Source organism: Marmota monax, unplaced genomic scaffold, assembly GCF_021218885.2.
Source record: "Marmota monax isolate L192 unplaced genomic scaffold, Marmota_monax_Labrador192_F-V1.1 WCK01_AAM20220418_F8-fsc00064, whole genome shotgun sequence".
NCBI lineage: Eukaryota > Metazoa > Chordata > Mammalia > Rodentia > Sciuridae > Marmota > Marmota monax.
Window position 1 is genome coordinate 6,376,488 of NW_026694542.1, and position 13,363 is coordinate 6,389,850.

The 13,363-nt window shown below is 34.8% G+C and overlaps 1 protein-coding gene across 25 annotated transcripts in view; it reads left to right on the forward strand.

Annotated features, from left to right (window-relative positions):
* Nucleotides 1–13,363, forward strand: part of Mbtd1 (mbt domain containing 1) — a 64,657-nt gene that overhangs the window by 14,858 nt on the left and 36,436 nt on the right. For 11 of the 25 annotated variants that reach the window (XM_058571499.1, XM_046420669.2, XM_058571500.1 and 8 more), the window contains 3 exons: nucleotides 7,796–7,997; nucleotides 11,367–11,506; nucleotides 12,858–12,972. In XM_058571499.1, coding sequence (XP_058427482.1) covers nucleotides 7,796–7,997; nucleotides 11,367–11,506; nucleotides 12,858–12,972 — 457 coding nt within the window. Of the gene's footprint in view, nucleotides 1–3,385; nucleotides 3,529–3,869; nucleotides 4,273–7,795; nucleotides 7,998–11,365; nucleotides 11,507–12,322; nucleotides 12,439–12,857; nucleotides 12,973–13,363 lie in introns of those variants that run through there. The other 14 variants (XM_046420674.2, XM_046420672.2, XM_046420675.2 and 11 more) reach the window with 11 other exon arrangements.

Here is a 13,363-nt window from a genome sequence, read left to right on the forward strand (position 1 = left end):
TTGTATTATTGGAACTGCTGTTAAATTACAAATAAATGATACTAAAAAGCTAACTATTTTATAGTAAAAGTTTTATTATTACCTTCTTAAAGTAAAAAAGACATGATATAATATATTCAATAAATTAATTTTATGAAAAATAAAAATATATAACCCAGCTAGTACTCAATAGATCAAAATACTTGCTTTTTGTTAATGTCACTGGAAAATAAGGAGTCTTGTTTCATTGCCATATAGTACAAGTTTTTTTTTTTTAATTGCTGTGTTTACATAGTATGTAGCTAGTATACTACTACCTATTACTGCTGTTCACCCAGTCACTAGTACCTTTAGTATAATAATTTTTTCTAGTAATTGTTGGCTTTTTTTTTTTTTTTTTTTTGTACTAGGGATTGAACCCAGGAGTACTTAACATCCCCAGCCCTTCATATTTTTTAAGACAGGGCCCTCACTAAGTTTCCGAGAGCCTTGCTAAGTTGCTGAGTCTGGCTTTGAACCTGAGATCCTGCTGCCCCACTCTCCTGAGCTGCTAAGCGTGCACCACTGCACCTGGCTCGTATTTTCATTTGGTCGTGTTGGGAGTATCACCATTTTTTGACATGCTCCAACAAACATAAAAACTGATGTTTTTCCAGAGTTGTCATCATCCTCCTCCTCTAATGCAGTCTGCTTCCCTTTACCTCTGTCCTGTGTTGGTTCATTTAGTTCCTATATCAGCCATCTTCCTCTATCTTGGTTACTTTGATGTACAGTAAAATGCATCTTCTGGGAACTTGCCAAAAAAGCACAAATATTAGAACTGTTTCTTTGAAATGCGGCATTTTTAACAGATTTATTAGAGTAAAATGTATAGTTGCATAAGTTTTTTGAGGGGATTAGTTTTGTTTTGTTTTACTGTGCTGGGATCCAATCCAGATCCTTGTGTGTATTAGGCAAGTGCTCTACCACTAAACTACTTCTCCAGCCTAATTTGATAAGTTTGACATAGGTATATGCTCATGAACTCCCACCACAATCTAGATAATGAGGATACCCATCACCTCCCAAATTTTTCTTCTCCTCCTTTATAACTCCTTTTCATCCCCGGTCCTCACCCTGTCTCCTAGTAATTACTGATCTACTTTCTATCACTACACACTAGTTCACATTTTCTGGAATTTTATATAAAAGCAATCATTTATTATGTACTCCTTTTCTGTCTTTCACAAAGCTTAATTATTTTGAGGTTTTATCTATATTGCAATTCATTTTTTGTATTGCTGAGTAAGCAAAATGGAATTATTGTAATGATGTACAACAATTTGTTTATTTACTTGGTAGATACTTAGATTGCTTCCAATTTGGGCTATTTAGTCCATTGCATATATGTGTTTAAATAGGCGTATGCTTTCATTTATCTTAAGTACCTAGGAGTAGAATGGGTGGCAAGTAGTATAGGTTTAACTTTTTAAGAAACTGTTTTTCAAATTGCTTGTACATTCCCATCTGCAGTGTGTAACAGTTCTGTTTGCCATAATTCTTTTCAAGCCATGGCATTTATGTGTAATAGTATCTTGAGGGTTTAATTCATATTTTCCTATTGAACAAAAATGTTACCTATCTTTTCCTGTCCTTAGTTGTCATCTATATGTCTTAACTTGAATTGTCTATTTAGATCTTTTTTTCTTTTAATTGGATTGTTTCATTCATTGAGTTTAGTGTTTCTTTGAATATTCTTTCATTCATTGAATTTAGTGTTTCTTTGAATATTCTAAGTCTTGTTCCAGTTAGAGGAAAAGTATCCAGCTTTCCACCCTTACATGTGATGCTAGCTTTAGGATTTTTCTATTGTCTTTATCAGGTGAGAAAGTTTTCTGTTCCTGGTTTGCTGAGGATTCTTAATAGATATCAGTGTTGAATTTTCTCAGACACTTTTTCTGTATCTTTTAGGGATAACCATAGCTTTTTTCTTTATTGTGTCAGTATGCTAAGTTTACTGATTTTCAAATGTCGAACTAGTTTTGCATCACTAGAATAAACCTACTTGGTCAAAGCATATTATTTTTATGTATCATTAGCCTCAATTTGCTACAATTTGTGTAAGACTGTTTGCTTCCTGTATTAATATGGAATCTTGTTCAGTTCTATTTGGGGGATCAAAGCAATTCTGGCCTAATTGAATGGGTTAGAAACTATTCCATTACCTTCGGTTCTGGAAGAGTTGGAGTAGAATCAGTATTTCTTAAGTAGAATTCCCTACTAAAGCCATTTGGGCCTGGAGTGTTCTTTGTGAGAAGATTTTTAACTACAAATTTAGTTTCTTTAACCAGTACAGGATTGTTCTGTTTCTTTATGAACAACAGTGGGATTTGTGTCTTGAAAAAAATTTGTTCAGGGCTGGGGTTGTGGCTCAGGGGTAGAGCACTTGCCTAGCATATGTGAGACACTGGGTTCGATCCTCAGCACCTCATAAAAATAAATAAAATAAAGGACTATCAACAACTAAAATAATTTTTGTTTTAATTTTGTTCATTCACACAAGTTGAATTTATTGGCATAAGGTTATTAGTAATATTATTATCCTTTTAAATAGTGATGTCACTTCTTTTGTTCATGATATTGGAAAATTCTCTCTAGCTCTCTTATTGTCTAGCTTCTTATCGTGTATATACGTGCATTTTTTTTAACTTTATCATTCACCTGTTGGATTTATTGTTTTGCCTCTTCTATTTTTAAATTCCAAGATCTATTTTGTTCTTTGATAATATCTTACTCTTATATCTCAGAAGACTTACATTTTTTTTAAGTTTTCTTTTGGTCCATACATTACTTCTGTTTTCTATTGATTTGTTTTGGTCCTTAATTCACACTCTTAGAGAGGCCTTTGTTAAATGATCAGTGGTCCTTACCTGGTTGATCACTCTGAGTGCTTAGTAGAAAGTAGCTGATTAGACTGGGTGTGCCTGAGTTGTGCTAGTTGACTACCAAGTTTCCACCCCCCCTCCCCCGTGCTACGGATTGAACCCAGGGCTTTGTGCATGAAAGGCAAGCACTCTACCAACTGAGGTATATATCCCTACCTCTGACTGGTTGATTTTTAAGTCTTCTCTCTGGTGGTGTTTAGTTTTGCTATGCTTGGTTTTGTTATAGGTATCTTTTTGTTATGTTTAATATGCTTTATAGATCTATCCATGAATTCCTGTTCTAATTTCTGCAGAATTCTCAGCCAGTATCTCATTCAACATTATCTTTCTCTGTGCTGTAAGAATTCTTACTCTTAAAGTGGGGAGGGTTAATCAGTGGTATTACAGTACAGTCAAATGTAAACTGTATCTAGTGATTATGTTCTGTGTATTTCAAAAACCCAGGAAAGTTGTTTTTTGTTTGTTTGTTTTTTGTTTTTAAGTACTAGGAATAAACCCCAGGAGGACTCTATCCCCAAGCTGTATCCCAGCCCTTTATGTTTTTTTGTTTTGAAAGAAGATCTGGCTAAATTGCCAAAGCTAACCTTGAACTTGTGATCTTCCTCCTGGGTGGCTGGGATTACAGGTATGTGCCACACATTCGCCTAGAAAAAAGGATTTTGAATGTTTTTGCCTTAAAGAAATGATCAATGTTCGAGGAGGTATGTTTAATCTGATAGCAGTGTGTACATGTATTGAAATACCATATAGTACCTGATTAATATGTACAATTTTGTGTTATACATGTATTGATTAAAACAAATTAAAAAATTTTAAGAGCATAAGGAATTATTATTAGACATTTATTAGATATTTATATTCTAACCTCTTATTTTCCATTTTCCTGTGTTTTATTGTTTTCTTAACATTTATCCTTCATTTCTCTATTTAGCTATGCCTAATCTATTGAATTTTTTAAATTACTTTGCTCATTTTTCAATTATTTTTATTTCTTAAACAGAATATGTATGATTATTTTTATTCCATTTCTGGCAGTTTAAATGCTTGAAGTATTTGTTATTCTTAATCTATTTTTGCTGATGCTTCCTCATGGTGGATTATTGTGTTTATATTTGTGCATTCATGTATGGTGGGAATGCTGAAAGGTCTGAACTGTAGGTCACTGTTACCTGATATGATTTAGGATTCTTCTGCTTGATGTCAAAGCACAGTAGTAGCCTGCACCCACTTTAATTTCTTCCCCTGAGGATTTCTTCACCATAGTGGGGAGAGTAAATTACAACTTTGGACTTACTCATGAGGGCAGACCTGTGATTACAAAATCCCAGAGAAGCTTTCCATCAAGAGCATGCACAGAAAAGACTCTTTTGTAAGTCCTCTTTCCATGTAGTCTTGTTTTTTCCCCACCTACTCTTTCACTGAAGTTGTAACCTCCGTCAGGGGTTTTAGACATTTAAGTTCCTCCATAGTAAATAATGATAAGTTTTGCACAGGGAAAACCAATTATAGTTTATATGTCTATCTTTTTTTTTTTTTTTTTTTTTTTATTTATTTATTTATTTTAGTGTTCGGCGGACACAACATCTTTGTTTGTATGTGGTGCCGAGGATCGAACCCGGGCTGCACGCATGCCAGGCGTGCGCGCTACCGCTTGAGCCACGTCCCCAGCCCCATTATATGTCTATCTTAATGTAAGAAAAACATTTAGAGAACAGCACTCCCTAAATAGAAAACAGCTTCCCAAAGAGTTTGGCATGGATTGTGAGTATTTCAAGATGTTCATCCCTGGGTTAGAGGATGTAGCTCGGTGGTAGAGCACTTGCCCAGCCTGCACAAGGCCCAGGGCTCAATCCCCAGTAATGCAAAACAAGAAGATACTCCTCCCTACAATACTTAGGGCAACCAAAAGTTTCAGTCTGGGTATATCCCCATGCATTATATAGATGATCTTCTCCATGTGTGCTGAAAAGGTCAGAGAACTAGAATATTAGTCCTTCAAGATAATTTGGAAAAGACTACATACTACCTATCCCTCTTTGATAATCATAATGTTCATAAGCATTCAAGACTCCAGAAGACTTTGAAGTAAGGAAAATTTTCTAAATATATTTGACTGTAGTATTTTGGAGAGGGGGATGTACAGGATTGAACCTGGGAGCACTTAACCACTGAGCCACATCCCAACCCTTTTTATTTTTTATTTTGAGACATGGTCTTGCTAAATTGCTTAAGGCCTCAACTAAGTTGCTGGCGCTGGTTATAAACTCAGTATCCTCCTGCCTCGGCCTCCCAAGCTGCTGGGATTACAGGATGCAACATCACATCTCACCTTCAACTGTGGTACTTTTAAAAAATGATAACAGCCTATAATTATTTTTTTTTTAAAGAGAGAGAGAGAGAATTTTAATATTTATTTTTTTAGTTATCGGCAGACACAACATCTTTGTTTGTATGTGGTGCTGAGGATCGAACCCGGGCCGCACGCATGCCAGGCAAGCGCGCTACCGCTTGAGCCACATCCCCAGCCCACAGCCTATAATTATTGAAGCTCAAAATGTTTGTAATCATTGATCTCCTAAAATTTCAACTCAAGAATTAGAAGATATTCTGGATTGACATTGCAATAAACATGCAGTAGCTGCTGATTTGGCTGTATAGTAGACAAGCTTCTATGAAAACTAGTGAGTTTAAAAGGCCACTTGGGAGTGTAAAAGGTCACCTCCTCATGGAGGTGGGCTTGTATGAATTTATTAGAAGAGTCTAACACATGTATATGAAGTGTGCATACCAGACACTGTAGCAAATAGTTCATAATGTCTTCCCATTGCCCAAAGAAAAATATTGCTTACCTAAACTGGCCTACAATGATCACATGACCTGGGCAGTACATCCCACCTTTGATCTCATCTCCTACACTGTTCATTAGGCATTAGCCATATTGGTCTTTTGTGTGTGTGTGTGTGGTTTTGAATGAACAGCATGCCTTTATTTTATGTGTTTATTTTTGAGTGGTGCTGAGGACCAAACCCAGTGCCTTAGATGTGCAAGGCAAGTGCTCTGCCACTGAACCCGAGCCCCAGCCTCAACCGATGTTAGCCTTTTTAGTATGCCAGACTGAAAGATCTTTTATTTGCCTAGTATATGGAGCAGCATATATTCAAAAGGTTGCTGTTTTGTTTTGTTGTTCTTGGAGTCTTACCTCACTGAGACTGTTTGTTGCCACTGAATCTCAGCTGACAGTCCCTATGACCCCCCTTCTTGCTTGTTTAGTATATCCCGCAAATACTACAACCTTTATAAGAACCCTGGATCTTCTCTGTACACCATTCTCTTAACCTTCAGTTACTGTGAGACACACGTTTGATAAATAGTTGATGAATCTTTAGAGAATATGAGAAAAAACTCACAACTTGCTCAAGTTCTCACGCAATAAATAGCAGGTGTGTCAGAATTCTGTGTTCTTTGTACCACACTACATCTAAATGAGGATTTTCCCATCCTTTACAGCCTGATTTATTCTTTTAAACTCTAATGGTAGCAAAACTGATTTTTTTTGATAATGCATTTAATTCATAAAAATACCTACAAGTTGTTCAGAACCAAATCTGCTGAATAACATGGATGATCATGCTAAGAAAAATTAGGAAAAGAGTAATTTTAAATATTTTTCTGTTTAAAATTCAGTCTAAAAGAAGAGTACTATGGGTTGGTGGTTGTGGAACATTATGGGGACATGTAAAGAGCCTTCCCAGAGGTAGTTCTTAAATGTCAGTATTCTTTGGGGATATAATATTTCCACTGTGTTTGTGCTTTCATGGTTAACACCTAATATGAATGAATCAGCTTCCCATCCCAATACATGTGAACAATAGATTTTAGCTTTGTTATTGGCCATGGAATACCAGAAGGAAGTTAGACTACCCAGAAAAGAAATTGTAAAGAAAGTTTAAGATGAGATACACACAAACACACATTAACTGAAGCAAAAGAATAAAATTAGATGCCAATTCCTAAAGATTCTTCAGTTAGTAGTTTTCCCTGTCGAATTAATAGCTCTCTGCATCCTTTTTTTCCTCTTCGTTGTTTTCTATTTTATTTTGACTTTCTTCTTACCAGACTTGAAGTTGTGGAATTTGTATCAGGGTGTTGGAATAGCAGTATTTGGGTTTTTCTTTTTCATGGCTTGAGTGAGGGAACATCTTTTGGGAAAGACATGGCTGCGTTCATTGAAGATGATAAAGTGTCTTTGTGCTATTTGAAGAAAAAATAATGTTTAGTTTGAGATCATTGGGTTGGGCTTTTGCTATTGTTTTATGTTTTAAAAAATTAAATAGAGTTTTATATAGGTAGAAATGTTATCTTCAATAATGTTTGAAATAGTTAATACCTTAAAATTATCTCTGAAATTTAAAATTTTCCATTAGTCCTTTTATAATTATTAGCAGTGATTTTTTTTAAATATCTATTTTCTGGATGCTGTAAATTGGTAAAGAAATTTACAATTTTAGAGATGAAAGGCAAATTAAGAAATCTATTTATGTGGTTCACTACAGTTTTTTTTTTTTTTTTTAAGAAATCATCCAATCTTTATATAGAAAAGTAACATGCCTAGTTTAAGATAAAACTTGAGTTACATGATAGTCTTCTGATTCACATTCACTGTTCATCATTGTAATTATTAATATTATTAGTAATGTAATAATGATAGATTTATGTCTCATAAGTGGAGGACTCCTTTTTGACACAAATATTAAGCTTTTCATTATAAAATAAAATTATCGTTTTTCAGTGCCAGATTTCATCAAATATCATTTACCAAAATGTGTGCTGAGGTCTTTCAGAGGATATGTTTGAGTACTCTATCATGTGTTACTGGTTTCTTGTACTTTAAGACAGAACATTCTTCACAATCCAAAAGAAAAAGAAGAGACTCATTCGGGATGTTCGACGGTTATGATAGCTGCAGTGAGGACACAAGTAGCAGCTCCAGCTCCGAGGAGAGTGAAGAAGAAGTTGCTCCTTTACCTTCCAATCTTCCAATTATCAAAAACAATGGACAAGTGTACACATACCCAGATGGTAAATCTGGCATGGGTGAGTATTTATAGCTTTCACCTGTTGTACAACTTTGTGTTCAAGGGTGTGTTTTCATTTGATTTTTTCCATCATTTCCCTTCCTTAGAATTTTGAAGCACTATATGAAGAGGCAGAACCTGAATCATAGTTCCAGATAGGACACTGAGTATATGTTCAAGCTCTGTTTTTGCCTACCTCCTCCTAGTGGAAAGCAAGTAGAATGAAATAAAAAGCAAAAGGTTATTGAGAAACTTAATGTGGACATAAATTCAGTAGATAATAAATCCTTACATAACTGAAAATATGAAGGATCGTAGAGGTACAGATTTGAAAGAGATGTTCATGGTAGAGCTTTTTTCTCACAATTCCTCCTAAGTCTTCTGTTTTGACATTTCCAATTATAAGGTACTCTCTGACTCAGAAAGCAATTTCATTCTCTTAATAGCTCTAATTACTAGAATAGTCTTCATATTGTACTAAAAATATTCTGCTCTAACTTTTGTCTTTTGGTTTTAAAGTTGCTTATAAAGCTACATAAAAGGCAAGTATGGTGGTACACGCCTGTAATCCCAGATACTCTGAGGCTGAGGCAGAAGGATCACAAATTCAAGACCATCCTGGGCACCGTAGAAAGTTGCTAAGCAACTTGGTGCGACCCTTTCACAAAGTAACAAGAGCCAAGGATGTAACTCAGTGGTAAAGTGTCCTGGGTTCAATCCCCAGTACCAAAAAATAAATAAATTACACAAGGGACTGGGTATATAATAGGAGCATGTAATCAACAGTGCCACCAAAATAAATAAATAAATTAGTAAATAGTAGTGTGCTCAGGATTGGTATTATGAAGATGATGAAATTTTATTTTATTTTTTTTTATATTTTTAATTTTTTATTGTGGGTTGTTCAAAACATTACAAATTTCTTGACATATCATATTCCACACTTTGATTCAAGTGGGTTATGAACTCCCACCTTCGCCCCATACACAGATTGCAGAATCACATCAGTTACACATCCATTGATTTACATATTGCCATACTAGTGTGTGTTGTGCTCCGCTGCCTTTCCCATCCTCCAGATGATGAAATTTTTAAAAAAAAGTACACAGAATAATTCTAATCTAGGGGCTGGGGATGTGGCTCAAGCGGTAGCGCGCTCGCCTGGCATGCGTGCGGCCCGGGTTCGATCCTCAGCACCACATACAAACAAAGATGTTGTGTCTGCCAAAAACTAAAAAATAAATATTAAAAAAAAAAAAAGAATAATTCTAATCTAGGTTGTCTCTGAACACATCAAGTAGCCACAGTTGTTTCAGCCATTTCTTGTAGCATCACAGTGATTTAATTCAATATATGGGTCACTTTCCTCTGGGAATTTTCAGATTGTGTGGCAAAAGGGTGGCTACTCCTCCTGATTTGCCTGGGACTGTCCTGTTTTTAACTATTGAAAGTCTCCCATCCTGGAAAACACCTCAAGCAAATGTTTGGTCCCCCTTTATGATTAGAGCAGAAGATAATTCAGCCTTTACTGCCTTTTTTTTTTTTTTTAATAAGATCACAATATCTTTATTTTTATGTGGTGCTGAGGATTGAACCACTGCCTCACATGTGTGAGGCAAGCGCTCTGACGCTGAACTATAACCCCATCCCCCTTTTACTGCCATTTTCAGCGCACTGTTTCCATGTAAACAACCAACATTGTTTTGCCTTTTATGAATATAATACTGAATTACAAATAACTGGGTTTTGGTTTGGTTTGTATTCTTTACCACATAAATCAGTTTGCGTTGATCTTGTGCTTTAATTACCTTAACCCAAAGGAATAGGACTTTGAATCTCTTTGAAATCTTTTTCTTAATAACTTTTAAGTCTTAGCAGAATTAAATTGTTATCTAATGTTGAATACTGTGTTATCCAATCTTCCAGATTTGATAACTCTACCCTGTTAATCCTGTTCTGGCCTTTTGATTAAAAAGTTGTACATCTCAGGGTCTGATACAGGGTCTTGCCAGACCATGACAAAAAATTCCCATCTTTTATCAAGACTCACTAGATGTGGTCATCCTACCAGTTGAAACCTACCTAGGGAGAGCTGGGATTGTAGCTTAGCAGTAGAGCACTTACCTAGCATAGGCAAGGCTCAGGCTTAAATCCCCAGCACCACATTTAAAAAAAAAAAAGGCAAGCCTAGGTGTTTTCTACTCCAACTGCTATTTCTCAATCATGGTTGACAGAGCTGTGTGAGAGATTTTATCAAATATATTAATGCCTATTGATACCTAGTCTTGCCATGCTTTGGTTATAGCATGCCAGTCTGGTAACCGTATTGCAGAAGAAAAGGTTATTATTAATACTTCATATATGCTAGCATCTGCTTTAATTACTGGAGGCAGAAATGAACAGCACAGAATAAGATTCCTGTCATGATGAAGCTTGGGTCCTAATCAAGGGAGTTCTAGTTTGACACATATCATTCTTGGCAAGGATTCGTTGTCCTTGGGGGATCATAACTTTTTTTTTTTTTTTAATCTAGGTGGTCATGAGCCTTTATAACAATCTATTCTAAAATTTTTATGATTAGAAATCATTTAGATTTTTCTACCATTTGACGCCCTATATTCATCTCTAATCTTCTGGCACTTAATCTTTTTTTCATGATTTCAGTAGCTTTGTAGAGTAACTTACAGATTTCCCGTTTACAAAATAATCAGTACCTTATAAGTTCCTTCATGTTTGGGTGGTGGAAACATTAACCCAGTTATTTGCTATGTTATTTCCTATTTAGCTGTTTAAAACTTCAGTTCTTATGAACTTGTTGATTAAATTCTACTTTTCAGCGTATTTATTATCTGTTAATGAAACGGCTCTTAAAAGTCACAATATTTACCACCATTACTGGTTAATAATAGAGCAGCTATCTCAAAACTTGAATATCACTTCCTTCATGTCCCCTGAACATAACTTGAAAATAATCCTCAACTTGCCATTAGGATTTTTCCAAGTGTTACCTTTGTATTATTTTAAAAACTTAAGCTGCAATTCATGGTAATTCTCAGTTGTCTTGTGCCTCTTTTATATTTTGTTTATATTCTTTCAAAAACTTGGAATATGTGTTATATGTGAAATACCTAGTCCTCTACCACTGAGCCACATATGCAGCCTTTTTATATTTTGAGATAGAATCTCACTAAGTTGCCAAGGCTAGCCCTACTTTTTTTTCTCATTTTTTTTTTTTGTTTGTCTCTGTAATTTGTATAAATATAAGAAATTTTCAAGATAATTTTTTTAAATGAAAATAGATAGTTGAGTAATTATTAAAATGTTAGATAAGATTTGATTTTTTATTGTACGATTAAATCAAAACCAATATCTTCATTTTGTTAATTAGCCACCTGCGAGATGTGTGGGATGGTTGGTGTGCGAGATGCCTTTTACTCTAAAACAAAACGTTTCTGCAGTGTTTCCTGTTCAAGAAGTTATTCGTCAAACTCCAAGAAGGCAAGCATTTTGGCCAGACTTCAGGTAACGGTACAGAAACCTTCTTATTCTTTATATCTGTTATTTCTATGACTTTCACCATTTATCTGTCATTTGATTGTGTTTCATTGCATTCTACCTCTATCCAAGTGGCCAGTTATTTTGTGTCCCACATATTTTAGGAAATTTGTGAACTCCATAGTTTTATAACATTATCTATTTTAAATGGACAAGGCATGCTATCCAAAACAAATTATAAATTGCTTGTGTAAGTGAATTGACAGTACTTACCCTTTTCACTAAGTGAAAAGAAATACCTTTGTACATATAAAAAATGGAGCCATTTTCTTTCCCCTTCTTGTTTCCTTTTGAGTTAATACCAAAGTAGAATCTTTTAACAGGTTAGGGGAAACAATTTACTTTCTGGGTACAATTTTTACTCTCTGGTTTTAATTTTCCTTCATCCTTTTTTTTTTTTTTAATGCTTGTGTATATGTGTGTGTGTGTGTGTGTATGGTGCTGGGCATCAAACCTAGGGCCTCACACATGCTAGCCAAGCACAGCATTGTACTTTGCATTATGATGCAATTGCTACCTTGATCAAGCATTTGCTTGTTTTTGAAAACATTTATAGAACGGAAGGAGGATAATTATTCTTTGAACGGAGGGAATCTTGACTATTTGACTTAGTTATTACTATTGTATCATATATAGCATTTTGTAAATGATTTTTTAATATCTTTCATTGGATGGTCACATTTTTGTTTGTTTGTTTTACTTATTGTGATCATTACATAGCACTGAAAGGGTTATTTAAGTCCCCCAAATTAAGGAAATACATCACTTAGATGTATTTCTATATTTCAGATAGACAGTACCTAAAGATCCTGAACAGTGGTCTGTACCCAAATGGATGGCAGTTTGTCACACTGTGAATTTGGCCATGATCATTTTGTCATTGATCTTTTGCGTTAGCACTAAAGGTATAAACCTCAGTCACTTGCTCTTTGAACATTAAATTATCTTCTCTTACCATATAAATAGCAATGCTTGGCAGCCTGCATGAGTGAATAACCACTGGTTCTTTCTACTGTAAGAAGAAATCAAGTATCCACAGCCTATACTTTAACATTTTATGGGATATAATTTTTTATTAACATATTAATTTGCATATTGCTGTTTTAGTCTATGCCAGGTCTGCTACCCATGTTAGATATTTACATTGTAGCAGAACTCCAGAAAAAATTCCTCATGTTAAAATTCCTTGTATCTTTCCTCTGCTTTAATAATTTTCTAAACCCTCAATGTTTACTTAAGCAAAATGAATAGAACGCAATCATGTTAAATTTTGGTGGTGGGGTGATGAAAAAGAATCCTATTTACTTAACTCTTCTTGTTTCAGGGTAAGCCTCCAACAAAAAAAGCAAAAGTTCTTCAGAAACAACCTTTAGTTGCTAAACTAGCTGCTTATGCTCAGTATCAAGCTACCTTGCAAAATCAAGCAAAGACGAAAGCAGGTAATATTGGTGAATGTAATAGGGGAAATATTTAATATAGATTCATCTAGCTTTTAGTAATGATATTTTAATTTTGGATTCCATTTAAGCTGTTTCTCTTCCCTGCTAGCACATTATGACTCTTGACTTCCTGATGGTGAATTTAATTTGAGTAAATTATTCTAAAAGGAGTTGTTCCATAGAAAAGTTCTTAGTGCTTATGGCAATCTCAGTTTTATATTTAATTAATTATTTATCTTTTATGATCTGATTGTCTCTACTGTGGGTTATAAGGAGCATCGTGGAGAATAATGGGCAAAGAAATAAAACATACAGACTTCAAAGGGATTAGGGAGAGGAAGGTAAATAGGGACTGTTTCTAATAGAAGATTGTTAAGGGTGGTACAAAGGC